This window comes from Cryphonectria parasitica (assembly GCF_011745365.1).
Source record: "Cryphonectria parasitica EP155 unplaced genomic scaffold M406scaffold_1, whole genome shotgun sequence".
Classification (NCBI taxonomy): Eukaryota; Fungi; Ascomycota; class Sordariomycetes; order Diaporthales; family Cryphonectriaceae; genus Cryphonectria; species Cryphonectria parasitica.
In genome coordinates, this window is record NW_024468909.1 from 4,233,667 (window position 1) to 4,249,158 (window position 15,492).

At 54.0% G+C, this 15,492-nt stretch overlaps 4 protein-coding genes across 4 annotated transcripts; 3 read left to right on the forward strand and 1 right to left on the reverse strand.

Annotated features, from left to right (window-relative positions):
- Positions 1–1,668: 1,668 nt before the first annotated feature.
- Positions 1,669–4,118, forward strand: M406DRAFT_349296 (uncharacterized protein). The gene is made up of 3 exons (XM_040922460.1): positions 1,669–2,360; positions 2,451–2,586; positions 2,739–4,118. The coding sequence occupies exons 1-3, from the start codon at positions 2,294–2,296 to the stop codon at positions 3,832–3,834; spliced, it is 1,299 nt and encodes a 432-aa protein (XP_040781531.1). The 5' UTR covers positions 1,669–2,293; the 3' UTR covers positions 3,835–4,118.
- Positions 4,119–4,174: 56 nt separating this feature from the next.
- Positions 4,175–4,732, reverse strand: M406DRAFT_247864 (uncharacterized protein; the record flags this gene model as incomplete). Its single annotated transcript, XM_040916489.1, has 1 exon — positions 4,175–4,732. The coding sequence occupies one exon, from the start codon at positions 4,730–4,732 to the stop codon at positions 4,175–4,177; it is 558 nt and encodes a 185-aa protein (XP_040781532.1).
- A 2,843-nt stretch (positions 4,733–7,575) lies between these two features.
- M406DRAFT_105431 (uncharacterized protein) lies at positions 7,576–10,994 on the forward strand (the record flags this gene model as incomplete). Its single annotated transcript, XM_040915144.1, has 4 exons — positions 7,576–7,589; positions 7,803–9,777; positions 9,831–9,930; positions 9,997–10,994. The coding sequence occupies 4 exons, from the start codon at positions 7,576–7,578 to the stop codon at positions 10,404–10,406; spliced, it is 2,499 nt and encodes an 832-aa protein (XP_040781533.1). The 3' UTR covers positions 10,407–10,994.
- Positions 10,995–11,357: 363 nt separating this feature from the next.
- Positions 11,358–14,665, forward strand: M406DRAFT_105432 (uncharacterized protein; the record flags this gene model as incomplete). Its single annotated transcript, XM_040915145.1, has 3 exons — positions 11,358–11,706; positions 11,866–14,473; positions 14,581–14,665. Exons 1-3 carry the CDS (start codon positions 11,484–11,486, stop codon positions 14,663–14,665), a joined length of 2,916 nt encoding a protein of 971 aa, XP_040782414.1. The 5' UTR covers positions 11,358–11,483.
- Positions 14,666–15,492: the final 827 nt, after the last annotated feature.

The window sequence follows — 15,492 nt, forward strand, 5'->3', positions numbered from 1 at the left end:
ACCGCACGTTGATCGGCCCCAGGTGTGCCGTGATGGCACCCTGGAAGAGCCAGTGTGCGTCATGTGTGTGGGGTAGGTTGACGACGCATCTGTCGTAGATCCGTGCAGGACTGCTTCATTGAGCGAGTATCACCGCCCAGAGTGATGTTTGCGCAATATCATGGGTGAACTGTCGTTTCTTTTGTGTGTGTGTTTGTGCGTATGTTCTTGTGCAACTGCGACCGAAACACCGAAAATCGTTTCTGCCGCCGCCGGCGACGACGCCGTGGTACGGGCACAGCTAAGGACGGGCCCGACGGCTGAGACTCTGGCCATGAGGGATGGCATGTGTCTCGAGGCACCAGAAGGCACACGCGAGAGAAAGGGAGGGCTTGACGGGGCTGTCAACGCCGTCTTCTTTTTCTCCCTCGTGCCTTATCTGTCTCTATTCCTGACGCGGGGCTTTGATGACAAGAAACAGAATTTAAAAAACAGAGACAATCTTGTCTAACCTATTGACTCGTTTTTTCTTCTTTTTCCTCTCTTTTCCTTCCCTTCCTCTTTCACCGCTGTGGCGCGTATACTACTGCTAGGTATGTACTGGTGGTGTGTCAAGGGCCGAATGAACAGGGGGGCGGGCCATTTCTGGGGCCCTCCCCCCTCTGGCACGTTTCAAGATTATTCACCGTGACTGGAGGAGATGAGAGAAGCGAGAGAGCTGCCTGTGATCGGCGCATTCCAGGGAATATTCGTTCGGACGCCGTTTGCTTGCGTTGACCCTCGTCATTCTTGGAGGGGGCCGTCGGCTTGTGGGAGGGGCCCAATATGCAATAGAAATTGGGGGTCTGAAGTTTTGGGTAGCAGGTTGTTCTGGCTGGCAAAAGACTGGGCTGATCCAGCCGTGGGGATGTTTGTCTGTCCCTTACGTTTGCATCAGTAATTGATTGATTGTGGGCGGCGATGAAAGGGATGTGGACCGCGCGGGCCGGCCGATGTCAAGGTCTGGTCCTTCCGCCCTCAGCTGTCAATTCTTATTCTCTCATAGCATGCCTATGGCCCTAGGTTCTCTCTCGATCGACTCTCGCCATCATAGTACGGCGGGGCGACCTTCTAGAGGCTGGTCTACTCGCACCATGTGGCGTTGATCCAGACTCTAGAGGCTCTGGGAATAGTTGCGCGTGCGCGTGCCATGGCAATGAGCTGAGCTGTGGGATGGGCCGAGCTGAGCTCTGCCATAGAGTCCGTGCCTCTCAAGGGCCACATCTGCATGGAAAGGAACGATTTGTCCGACCGTAGGAAAAAGACAGAATAGCTTGTTGCATTCTCCAAGTACTTAGTTCTCCTGCCATTGGAGCAAACTGCGCACTGGCTGGTGGTGGTTCAAACCCCCCCCCCCCCCCAAGAAAAGCTACCCAAAAAAAAACAAGAAGTACCGGTACATGGCCTCGGCAGGGAAGCACTTGGACCTCTGTAGGCTCCACTAGAAGAAGGATGGGGGGTTCCCCTGTAAGCGGTAGATTCTTGCCATAGTGCAACTACGATAGCGGGCATGTACTGGAAAATAGAAGGAAAATGATGCCACTAACAAGCCGGCGCAGCTTTTTTAGACTTCCCCGGACCCTCTTTCTCGAGTCTGCTTTCGAGACACAACCATGCCAGCGTGTTCTCGCCCTTGGAAGCGAACAGTATACAGTACATACATAAAAGAGCAAAGGGAATCTAGTTTTCAGCCAGAAACATTTTTTCTCAGCCAGAAACATAATTAATCTCTTGGATACCCACTGGTTGTTGCAGTCTCCCTTGCTGGATCACGGCCTCGAAGCTTTGCCTCTTACTGCTTTTACCTGCCCGGCACCACAAGAGTCCGCTGGACTGATTGACTTGATTTGGAACCGACAAAAAAACAAAGTCTTGTCTGTCTCCCTTGCGGATGAATTAAAAGACAAGGAAGACACGCCAATCTCAGGTCGATCGTTGAACTCAGGGAGGGAAAACAAACGACGAAACGAGACAGCCCTTTTTGTCTTTTTCTTCCTTTTCCCCTTCCTTCTTTTGCCTTCTTATTCTCACATTGTGAATCAGGTCCATCAGCTGAGCTGTTTTGCTCTGGATCTAGTCTCACCAGCTCGTACTTGATTTGAGTCTCCGCCCCCCCAACGACGCCTCGCCGGAAAATAGCCTGTCTCTTTGCAAAAGACACACACGTTCTCTCTTTGCTCTCTCTTGCCCCTTCTCTCTGTGTACTACCACTACCACAATCAACAATCTTGTTTTCCCTTCCATTTCTTTGATCTGAATTGAGAAAATCAGAACCATGGCGACCTCATCAAACGGCACCCGTCCTGGAATTGGGGCCAATGGTCACTCCAATGGCTTGAATGGTTCGTAGTCACCCTCCCAGTCTGATGAAGATAACAGTGATGCCACACTCGTGCCGAGCACAACATGCTGATGCGCAGAGGACTTACTAGGGGCGAACGGCCGACGGCCTAGTTTCTTTGAAGATTATGGCCTGTGGAAGGAAGCACCTGTCCTGACGGGGAGCACCAAGTTTGAGCCTCTCCCGGATGTGAAGAATATCATGATCACTGGAGGAGCTGGCTTCATGTATGTGGATGTCTTACTCCTTCAACTCACTTATAATCTTTCTCTCCACTCAAAGTCACATTCACACATCTCACGTTGGAGGGCGTGATAATGGTTGTTTTTTGAGGAGAGGAGAAAAGAGGAGAGAAAGCGTGCTGACAGTGAGGACAAAGTGCTTGCTGGCTCGTCCGCCATTTGACGCTGACGTACCCCCATGCGTACAACATCGTCTCGTTCGACAAGCTGGACTACTGCTCGTCGCTCAACAACACGCGCATGCTCAACGACAAGCGCAACTTCACCTTCTACCAGGGTGACATTACCAACCCAGACGAAGTGGTGGGCTGCCTCGAGCGGCACAACATCGACACCATTTTCCATTTCGCAGCACAGTCGCATGTGGATCTCAGCTTCGGCAACTCGTACGGCTTCACCCACACCAACGTGTACGGCACACACGTGCTCCTCGAGAGCGCCAAGAAGGTGGGCATCAAGCGCTTCATCCACATCTCGACGGACGAGGTGTACGGCGAGGTCAAGGATGACGACGACGACCTCCTCGAGAGCAGCATCCTCGCCCCGACCAACCCCTACGCCGCCTCCAAGGCCGCCGCCGAGATGCTCGTGCACTCGTACCAGAAGAGCTTCAAGCTCCCCGTCATCATCGTGCGCAGCAACAACGTCTACGGGCCGCACCAGTACCCAGAGAAGATCATCCCCAAGTTCAGCTGTCTGCTGAACCGCGGCCAACCCGTCGTACTACACGGTGATGGCAGCCCCACCCGCCGCTACCTCTTCGCCGGTGATGCTGCCGACGCCTTCGACACCATCCTGCACAAGGGTCAAATGGGCCAGGTCTACAACGTCGGCTCCTACGACGAGATCTCCAACCTGACCCTGTGCAGCAAGCTGCTCGCCGAGATGGGCATCCCCCACGAGACCCAGGACGAGCTCCAGAAGTGGGTCAAGTACACCCACGACCGCCCCTTCAACGACCACCGCTATGCTGTCGACGGCACCAAGCTGCGCCAGCTCGGCTGGGACCAGAAGACCTCCTTCGCCGACGGCCTGCGTATCACCGTCCAATGGTACCGCCGTTTCGGCGAAGCCTGGTGGGGTGACATCTCCAAGGTCCTGTCGCCTTTCCCCGTTGTCTCCGGCACCGATGTCATATCCGACAAGGAGCCTGTAACCGACGTGCCACAGCCCAAGAAGCGCAAGGTCAGCGACCTGAATGGGTCCAACGGTAAGACCTTCCAGGTCTCTTGAGGGGAAAAAAAGAAATTTAGTTTTTCTTGTTGTTTTCGATCATGGATGAGTACAGGGTTTGGGGTGAACGGGGATTTAAATGATTTTGGTTTGGGGGTGGAGATAAGGGACAGGACAACGTAAGGATTTTTTTTTATTGGGATTTTCACGGCGTTCTCAGGGTAGAGTCAGAGGGGGTACGGAGGGATGGGGCAAATCCTCATGTTTTGGATTGCTTGTAGTATGCCTCTTCAGTAAGTATGCAGAGCACAGTATCGAGCAATAAAATACATCTCGCTTGTCTTGAAATCAGTACCACCGAGCCCGAGACGATCACCAAATACGCGCTCCCAACATGCCTTTATTCTCCGAGTATTGCCCAGACCCTTGCTGCGTATATTTGTAGTTCCGGAACACCCAACACGATATCTCCCTCGTCCGGGCCCGGATCTCTTAAGAATAGAAGCCGGAAGCTGAGAATTAACGCGCCCCTAGCGACATGATACGATGGGGGCGTTCCGACATTTCGAGTGATGTTAATCCTTTGTTGCGGTTCTGGCAACACACCGTTCGTTTGCACTATTGAAGCTCGGGTCGTCGTCGCTCCTAGTCGAGCAGATGTAGGAGTCTCTTGATATTTCTCAAGAATGATTTGGTTGTTATCGCGATTCAATTTGATGATGATAACAATTTTGACTTGATGATCGGAGGCTCGGAACCACCACTGCATATCTAGTCGTAGTTGCGCCATCGATTCCGTTACTCCTGCCTCGATGACCAATGTTGGCCACGCCCCGGCTATGTTTCGAGCTGGGTGTGGACCACCCGCAGAATCGCCTTCACCGCCATCGCCATCAGGATGGCCTCTTTCTCGAAGTGTTGTACTATGAATTGGTACCCAGCTGTCCAAGGAACCCATTCGGTCCAACTGGCGAACAATTCGATCGTAGATTCCAGCATGAAGCAATTCATGTTCTCTGGTAGGAACAACGATGATGAGAGTCTCTGTTCTAGAGTAGTATCATCGGAATCGTAATTTGCGGCGACAGGCAACTCTTTCTTTATCAAGTGCAACATAGGCTTGGGAAGAAACATCTGAAAAGAAATTTCAGCAAAGCCTCATGAGATCTTGATGGATCAACATGCTCGTAACTACAACGAAATTCCCTTGAATGCAGTTGAGTTGCTTGAAAATGTCATCAGGGGTTGTGAATGGTATTCGTAAAGGCATCCATTCAGAAGAACCTGGGGATGATGTTGGTGAATTCTCCGGCGTAAAAACAGGCGGAGAGGTTGCAGATGTCTCAGATTGCGCTGTTGATGTTGTTAGTGAAACTGACGCTTGTGAATTCAAACCTGGGAGTAGCGGAACTTGAGGATAGTTTGATGCCATGGTGATGATGTTTGCTCAGGCAATGAGAATTGATGGTAAGGAGTAGGCTGATCCAGTTGCGATGGGGAGTACTGCTAGACAAAAAGGGGGGGGGGTGACTGGATGGTGCAGTCGTATTCAAGCACAAGTGGTGTAAGTGTTTGTTTGTTTCTTTGTTTCCGTACTGCAGATGCAGGGATGGAGGTGTTGTAGAGAAGCTGCCAGGGAACACAGGCTACCCAGGCTTCGTGACATCGAGGCAGGCACGCGTTATCTTTGTGACAGCCCTTATGATGTGCTCGTGATGGCAATGCCGAGTTTCGAGTGGCTGATGTGTTTGTGTTCACATCAGCAGGCGAGGTAGGTAAGTACCCAAGTAGGCAAGTTGTGAGGTGTTCAAGACCAGTTTACTAGCGATAGCTCTGGCTCAGGATTGTGCAGTAGGATGCTGTCTGAACCAGCATTGAAGTCTGGCTATATGTGATGCATGTACTCGAGGTTTGAGGCTGTGGTCTTTATGTCTAACTGTGCGGTCCAGATGTCTTATATAGACCATGTCCACTTCTAGCTTGTATTATTTAGTAATGGCCATCTTTTTAGTGTTTGTATAGTAACTGTTTGTTTTGTTGATATGGCCAGAGCTGCTCTATAGCCTTGCAATCGCTTGGTTGGCCTGACCAAGCCAACCAGGCTGGATAAAGGCATTGGTGGTTGAGGGTCACATGTTTAGGAAAAGCTTGTTGATGGTCGAATCGGATTTGCGCACCAAAGATTGGATCAACAAGTGTGGGGGATTGGTTGCTTTTGGGTCTAGGTGTCTAGCGCCGATCAGAGGCCCAGCAGAGGCTAACAAATATACACCAAGGGGTGAGTAAGCTGTCCCTGCCATCCCCTAACAATCTGAGATGCCATTTTTGTCCCCCTTCCCGACACCCGCCGTCAACCGATCCAGAAACGCACCAGCACAGTAGCCGACCTATGCCCACCAGCCAACGCACCATATCAGAGGGCTCGATACGCTATCGATGGGGCCTCCCGTTTCTTGTGCCCCCCTCCAGATCTCCACCTTGGGAGCCTACCTTTTTCACCTTACTTTGGGCTCCTGCTGTAGGACATTCTCACATCCCCTCCTTAACAGACACCTCCTCACCAGCCAGGCTTGCTTGTCTTCCTGCAACCATCTAAATCTCAAGAGACTCTGGGGCTTTTGAGTTGTGCTTTATTATTTATTTTGTCTCATTCTTTTCTTCTACTACTTGTCCAGTTCGTTCTACATTGAATGCAGCCTTGTGGAAGCTTTTGCTGCCAAAATACTGACTGCTGCTGATGGGTGGCCACTGACTAGCACCAGCACCAGCACCAGCACCAGCACCAGCACCAAAGCCCCCAAAACACCTCGGGCTCGTCATCCGCGGCACCTGGGCAACAGTCACAGTCCCTCCTCCAAACCACACCCCCCCTTTCATCCCCGCCCGCCGCTCAGTCACCGCCGCTCAGTCACCGCCTTGTCTCGTCTCGTCCTGCCTCTGCTCCTTTGACCCCTGCATCTTGGGTCTTGAATATTGTGGCCCAAGAGAAAGGCGAAACAGCCCCTGACTATACCCGACCTTGGACCGGACCCGAGCCAAACACCCATCAAGTAGGGACCAGACCAATCCATCGGTCGCCTGTCTTCCATCTTTGCCCTTTCACAAGGAAGAACGACATCGCGCGAGCCACAGCACTGCTGTTGACCACAATTTGTTCTGACCTCGCCCTGCTCTGCCTCATATTGCATCTCCTATCGACTGGTCTCGCCTTGATTTGCATATCGAGCTGAAGGCGTTTTTGTTGAACTCAATCGGGCGGCATTGCATGCCTCCTGCCCGCTTCCTCCGCGACACAATCTACCGCCACTGCACCTGCATCTGAGTCTCTTCAGCACGCAGCATATCATTGGCACTCGCTTGTCTTGTCTTGCCTTGTTGTCTCTCTAGCCTCACCTCATCAAAGACTCAAGCTCAACCAGCCTGGCCTGGCCCTCCCTGACCCTGGGCGACTGCACCACGCCCTCTCCCTCGTCTGGCTGTCGTCTCTGCAATTTGGGGCATCAGTTCCAGGGACGCCCATCTTGAGACTGCGGATTGTCTGTATCCCCCGATGGTGACCTTTTCGCACCAGAATTGAAAAGTACCACCACTGCCGACTCCTTCCCGTCGGCTTACACTCAGCCTTGCTTTGTCTCCTGGGCGGGATCTTGGAAGACGACCCACCTCAGGAGGCTGAGGAACCGTCCCGACGAACACATCCTTTGTTTGGCCTTGCCAGCTGTTTCTCGCGGCTTCTGTCTCGACCTCCATTATCGAACTGTAAACAGATCGAATCGGCCTTGCGTTGTCAGGTGAATCACGATGGCGGCTCCCAAGTACGTGTCAACTCCACCCCCTCCTCAGTACATCTCCCATTCATGTCCGTTGCATGAGCGGCCACTACTCTATCCTTGACACCTCATTCATACATGGCGCTCGGCTTAGAGGCAGTGTCGCGTATTGAGCGTCCTCTTTGATATCTTCTCCCCCCATCCCTGAGTAGCATTCCAGCACGGACACTTTCGCTGACCAAGTGTTGCATCTGATAGCATGTACACCTCGGGCCAGTTCATGAACCCAGGCCCTGCGCCTCGTCCACCCGTGAACGCCCAACCCCGCCTTAACTACACTCCTCAGACTCCAACTCTACCCAACAGCATGGGCCAGTTGTCTTTAAACCCTATCTCACGCACTCCGACCCAGTACAGCGGCTCGACGATAGCCCTGCCCGTGAACAACCCTAACCGGAACGACGGCATGGGTGGTGTGGCGGTCATCAAGGAGGGCTGGGCGCAGGTCAAGGAGAGTAAGAACTTCATCCAGCCGTGGAAACAGAAATTTTTGGTCCTGCGCAAAGAGGCACTGGATTTCCACAAACAAGAAGGCGGCAAGGTCTCATACACTCTCTTCCTGAAGGACGTTATCAATGTGGGGCGGGTCGAGGCCGCGGGAACGATATTCGAGGTCAAGCGACACTCTAATGGGACCTCGACGAGTCCAGGAGACGATGATGGAACGACCAAGTCCCTGCAGATCCGCGTCAAGAGTGACGACGATCTCTACGAGTGGATAGATTTCATCTATGCCAGGTGCCCTGGCATGGGTGGTGTCAGCAACCCGACCAACTTCTCCCATGCTGTCCACGTCGGCTTCGACCCTCAGACGGGCGAGTTTGTTGGCCTGCCGCCAGAATGGTCCAAGCTGTTGAACTCGTCTGCTATTACCAAGGAAGACTACGAGCGGAACCCGCAGGCAGTCTTTGAGGTCCTCGACTTCTACTCGGACCTGACGAAGCGTGCCGAGAACCCTGCCCAGTACCCCAGCCTCACACCAACTCCCCCCCCGAGCAGTATGCAGAACAAGCAGCTGGGCTACGCAGGCTCTTCCATCGCCCCTCCCCGCCAGGCGCCACAGCCGCCACAGCCGCGCCCTGCTTACACGTCGACCCCCTCCCAGAGCAGCATGAGCTCCGGCCAACCCCCCAGGCCCTCACCTCCGGACCAGCGACCGCCTATGCAGAGCACCCCGTCCAACTACGGTGCTGAGGACAGGTATCGGCAGCAGCAGGAAGAGGCGCGGCGGCGAGAAGAGGAACAGAATCGGTTGGACATGGAGGCTTACAATGCTTCCATCCCTCAGAAGAAAGTTCCGATCGCGCAGCAGGAGCTGGGCGGGTACGGCGGATCCAGCTCTTCTCAGCAAGATCGCTACAACCCCGTCCGGCCAGCGCCATCAGCACCAAAGAAAGTCACCAACCCTGCAGATCTGCGTGCCCAGAGACCAGCCCCCGCACCACCATCCTCGAGCGCGCAGCGACCCCCAATACAGACCCAGCAGAGTTCATCATCTGTACGCGATCAGCAGCGACCGCGCCAGGACCAGACCCCCCAGTCCCCAGCCAACCGTTATCCCAATGGCATCGGTTCCTCATCCCAGCCGAGGACAAACGGCGCGCAGGCCCAGCAGCCATCACGCCTTCCCGCTCCTGCTGTTAAGCCCCTGAACGTTGGGAACAAGAACAATGCGCAGACCGATGCCGTCAAGGCTGCCGAAGCCGCGCTCACGGCGAAGCCTCCGACTCAAGAGAAGAAGCAGGAGGTGCGCATGTCGACCATGTCGGAGGCCGATGTGATGAAGAAGCTCAGAGAGATTGTTTCGAAGGATGACCCGACTTCAATCTATGCGAAGCAGAAGAAGATCGGCCAGGGCGCCTCGGGCTCCGTCTACGTTGCTAAGGTCAGAGACCCCTCGAGGCTGCCCAACGTGAAGGGCATCACCAGTTCTGTGGCCATCAAGCAGATGGATCTCGCGCACCAGCCAAGAAAGGAACTCATCGTGAACGAGATCATGGTCATGAAGGACAGCACGCACGAGAACATTGTCAACTTCCTGGACGCGTTCCTGCGTAACGGCGACCAGGAGCTGTGGGTCGTCATGGAGTACATGGAGGGCGGAGCGTTGACCGACGTGATCGACAACAACCCCGTCATCACGGAAGAGCAGATCTCGACTATTTCTCTCGAAGTGAGTCACCCACGATCCAACGCAACTTGTGCACAGCTAACGCGTCTCTATAGACCTGCAAGGGCCTGGAGCACCTCCATGCTCAGAACATTATCCACCGTGATATCAAGAGTGACAACGTGCTCTTGGATGCTCAAGGCCACGTCAAGATCAGTGCGTCTCCGTCTCTCGTCTCCTTGCGTCCTCCTGGAAGACTGCTAACACCTATTTTTCTTGTAGCCGATTTTGGATTCTGCGCCAAGCTTACCGAAAGCAAGTCAAAGCGTGCTACCATGGTTGGCACGCCCTACTGGATGGCTCCTGAGGTGGTCAAGCAGAAGGAGTATGGCCCTAAGGTGGACATCTGGTCGCTTGGTATCATGGCGATCGAGATGATCGAGTCGGAGCCTCCATACCTGAACGAAGAGCCTCTGAAGGCGCTGTATCTCATCGCTACGAACGGAACCCCGCGGCTCAAGAAGCCCGAGAAGTTGAGCAAGGAGTTGAAGGCCTTCCTGTCGGTGTGTCTCTGTGTGGATGTCAAGTCCCGAGCGTCGGCTCGGGAACTGCTGGAGCATGACTTCCTGAAACACGGATGTCCGGTCCCCAGTCTGGCCGAGCTGTTGGCCTTCAAGAAGCACTCAAAATAATCTGTCCCACGGATGCGGGGGAGGGAGGGGAGAAGGGGACGAGCAAGTCAGTAACTGGGATGTCGCAGCTACATTCGACTTCGAGGTAGACTGAGGCCGTTGAGGCTCGCCTGGAGACAAGGACAAAAATCTCTCGCGCGACACGCCTCATGAGGCATGGTTTTAGTATCGCTACGGGTGCTGGAGAACTGCCCGTCTGGCACGTTTCATCCCCTACGGGAGGAACAGTCGACCGGTGTGCATTCGCGGGCCTCTGAGGCACTGTTTGTTCCCCTTTTGGGGCGAAAAGTCCTGCAGACGCTTCGATGAGCCTAGGTTCATGGGTGACGAGATGGTCTCTGACAAGGAGAACATCAGATGGATCATGACGAAAGGGATGCACAAACCATCTTTATACACCCAGTCATGAACATCGCCTTGGGAGAATGGATAGTAACGACGGGCAGAGCAGACAGCCGAAGGACACGAGTAGGAAAGAAGGACTGACGCACAAGAAAGAATGGAGGGGTTGAACCTAGACTATCAGGACTCCATGAATATGGAGTCGAAACATGACCACGGTAATTAATTTGATTGAACATCTATCTGCCTTTGGTGCTAGTCATCTCAGTCAGTCTCAGCTATGTGACATCTGTGATGTGCTGTGCTTTGCTGTGCCTGGGCAAGCAATAGTGGACATAGCAGGCTATGAGGTACGTGATGTTGCTGTATTGTTAGCTGTAGAAGCAAGCTCCTGAGCCCATGTGCAACATACCACAGGGGCTCGAGGAGCTAATGACCACTGACGTCGTCCCCTGAAGGAGCCTAACACCACCCCCGCCCCCCCAAACCATGCCGGCAGGCAGCTGGCCCGCCCATCTGTTGGTTCTCATGGCATTGACAGTCAACACCACCACCACCAGAGCTCCTTCCTCACCTTGAGAGCTCTTTTAGTACTTACCCAGGCCAGCTCACTTGTACCCCTCACCCACTCATTTTCTTCCTCCCACAGACGACGAACCTGCCAGTTCTGGCACCACCACCACGGTTCTCTCGCGACTATGAGGTCTCACCGCTCATGACGTACATTTCAAGAAGATGGCTCTACCGATATCCAACGGCGGCGGGTTCGTTGCCGCTGACTTAGCTGAGAGCAACGGGCTGGGCCAACTGCCCATTTTCAATGTCGAGCCTGTGCAGTTGGCCTTCTCGATCTCAGCAGACTTCGTGGCTGCGCAGGTCGCAAATAATGTCTTGATATTGGCGTTATCGACGGGGAGGATCTTACGGATCGATCTGGAGAGACCCGAGGATATCGACGGTATGTCCACTTGCGTGCGCTTAAAGCTGAGGATGGACGGGCAGATAACTTCAGAAGGACACTGTGCATGTGCCACGCTTTGGTTTTTTTTTTCTTTTTTTTCTTTCTTTTTTTGTATATTATACCCTGAGTGCTGACGATCTGTCCCCAAATCTATAGACATAGACCTCCCAAAGAGACCTTCCGAGGCGGGCGTCATCCGCCGCATGTTCCTCGATCCCACCGCCTCGCACCTCATAATCTGCACCTCCCTCGGCGAGAACTACTACCTCCACTCGCAATCTCGCACCCCACGGCCTCTCGCCCGCCTCCGTGGCGTCTCGCTCGAGTGCGTAGCCTGGAACCCGGCCCTGCCCACCGCCTCGACGCGTGAGATCCTGCTCGGCGCCAGCGACGGTAATGTCTACGAAGCCTACATTGAGACGACCACCGAGTTCTACCGGAAAGAAGAGAAGTTCCTCAAAGTCCTGCAGAAGATCCCTGACGGCCCTGTCACGGGTCTCTGGGTGGATGTCTTGCCTGGTCGTGCCGAGGTCCGGAGGGTCATGGTCGCGACGCAGACGCGGCTGTACCACCTGACCGGCAAGGTTGGGCGTGGCGAGGGCTCCGGGTCCATCTACACGCGCCTGTTTGAGGCGGAGCAGCCTGTCGCCCACGAGCTCTCGCGGACGGCGGGCGCGACAGGGTCTGGGCTGGTCGTCTCGCCCGACCCGGCTGGCGAGACGGGCCCCTTGTATGAGGCTGCTGCGCCAGACCGGACCTTTGCCTGGCTGAACTCCCAAGGCGTGTTCTGCGGGAGGCTCCTGCTCAGCCCTCAGCAGGGCACGGATCTCGGTGCGAAAGTATTCGGCGAGTCTAAGCTGCTGTCGAGGGCGCAACTCGCTGCTTCGACAGACCCAGCCACCAGGAGGCGGTCTACGGTGGACAACATCGAGGCGATCGCTCTGACGCAATGGCATGTCATTGCGCTGCTTGGCGGACGCGTCGTGGCCGCAAACAGGCTCACGGGCACGCAGGTGTACGATCAGCTGATCCTTGACCAGGGACAGCGGGCGGTCGGATTGTGTGTTGACCTGCAGAAGAACACGTTCTGGCTCTTCACGGCGCAGGAGATCTTCGAGATCGTAGTAAGGGACGAGGATCGGGATATCTGGAAGATCATGCTCGAGCAGCAACAGTTCGACGCGGCGCTGCAGTATGCACATACGCCTGCTCAGAAGGACACCGTGGCGAAGGCGAGTGGTGATTATTTGATCAGCAAAGGGCTGTATGCCGATGCCGCAGGCGTGTACGGCAAGAGCAGCAAGCCCTTTGAGGAAGTTGCCTTGACCTTCCTGGATAACGGGCAGCACGAAGCGCTGAGAAAATACCTGCTCACCAAGTTGGGCACATTCAAGAAGATGGCGGTGATGCAGCGCATCATGATCGCGACTTGGCTGATCGAGATCTTCATGGCAAAGCTGAATACCCTGGACGACACGATCGTGACAAAGGCGGAGCTGACGGAGAACTTGAGCCCCACACAGACGCAAGAGCAACTTTCTACCGTCCGGAGTGAGTACCAGGATTTTGTCACCAGGCACAAGGGCGACCTGGACAAGAAGACGGTCTACGACATCATCAGCAGCCACGGCCGCGAGGATGAGCTGTTGTTCTTTGCAAATGCGGTAGACGACTACGGCTACGTCCTGTCGTATTGGGTTCAACGGGAAAGATGGCCTGAGACGTTGAATGTGCTCAAAAAGCAGAGGGACCCCGCCGTCTTCTACAGGTTCAGCAGCGTGCTAATGACCAACGCTGCGGCGGACCTTGTCGAGATCCTCATGCGACAGTCGAACCTCGACCCGCGGAATCTGATCCCCGCCCTCCTTGAGTATGACCGCACCTACAAGGGCCCACTGGCGCAGAACCAGGCCGTCCGGTATCTTCTGTACGTGGTCAACCAGCTCAACTCAATCGATGCAGCGGTCCACAACACCCTCGTGTCGATGTACGCAAGCCACCCGTCCCGTGACGAGTCGGCTCTGTTGGCATATTTAGAGTCACAGGGTGACGAGCCGCATTTCGACCGCGATTTCGCGCTGCGGCTGTGCATCCAGCACAAGCGTGTGCTCTCGTGTGTTCATATTTATACCAACATGGGCCAGTACGTGCAGGCCGTGGACCTCGCGCTGTCGCACGACGAGATCGACCTTGCATCTTTGATAGCAGACAGGCCGATAGACAACCCTCAGCTTCGGAAGAGGCTCTGGCTTGCGGTTGCGAAGAAGGTCATCAGTCAGACGAACGGCATCAAGACCGCGATCGACTTCCTGAAGAAGTGCAGCGACCTGCTGCGGATAGAAGACCTAATCCCCTTCTTTCCGGACTTTGTGGTGATCGACGACTTCAAAGAAGAAATCTGCACCGCGCTCGAGGACTACTCCCGGAACATCGACTCCCTCAAGAAGGAAATGGACGAGTCCTCACAGACTGCCGCGAATATCAAGCTCGACATTGCAGGGCTGGACCACCGATATGCGATTGTCGAGCCTGGGGAGAAGTGCTATGTTTGTGCGCTGCCTTTACTGAGCAGGCAGTTCTTTGTGTTCCCTTGCCAGCATGCTTTCCACTCTGACTGCCTCGGAAAAGAAGTACTCAAGCAGGCAGGTGTGGGGAGGGGAAAGAGGATCCGGGAGCTGCAGATCATGATCACTCGGGGTGTTGTGCAGGGGGAGAGAAGAGAGGTAGTTGTCAGGGAGCTGGATGGGTTGATTGCTAGTGCCTGGTTGGTTATACCCCACTCCCCCCCCCCCTTTTTTTTTTTGTTCTCCCTTATGGCCATCTGACTGCCATCTCTAATATGATGTGCTGACTGTTGATCTGGTGGTATAGCATCCTTTGTAGTGATTATGCCATTAAGAGGATTGATGAGCCATTTATCAAGACAGATGATAATCTGAGTGACTGGGCAATATGAAGAGGAGGGACAGTCTAGAGCAGTTGCTTGCTGAGGGCTCAGGAGCCCAAGGCCTAAGACCACTCACCCATTGAGGGACCCGATGAAATGGGGACGGTGAGATGCTGAAAGCATAAAGAAAAGGCGCCCAGAGGGGACGAGCTTCTATTGTTTTAAAGGTGGAAATTGTTATAGATGACACCATAGATATACTATACCCAGTTCAAGCCCAGCTCTGAGCCAAGTGTTTGTTGATATTTGTGCATATCTAATCAGACAGGATCTCGATGTACCTGAGACTCTTGCTCAGGAAATGAGCTACCTAATGAATAGAGCAATAACAAACCAAAGGACGTACACGACATGTACTGTACGTGACAAGTAGCTCAGGAAGTGCGCGCACACACACACCTCTAGGTAGATAAGAGAAACGAGGGAACAAATCACATAGATAGTTTATAAATATACAACCCCCCTCAAAGTACGAGAAAGGAAAGGGTCATTGAGGTCCATGGGGACTGCTTGAAGCTATTCAGGAGGGTTGCACAATGGACGAGGTCGTGCCATGATGTATTGTTCATCAATATCTTGGTTATCTCATTCGCACATCCACAGGTGCCTCGAAAGACTCTCCTCTGTCTCTCTCTCTTTTTCTCTCTCTCTCTCTCTCACTCTCACTCACTCACACAACCGGACAGACTCAGGCCCCAAGCCTCAAGATGCCCAACAAACTGGACTGGTGGCACTTTTCCTCGCCCTTGCCTGAAATGTCAAAGCCTGAACTCCTATGCCGAATGGTGTCACCCGTTGGTAACACTTGAATGTGGTGCAAACTCTCTCTGAATGCT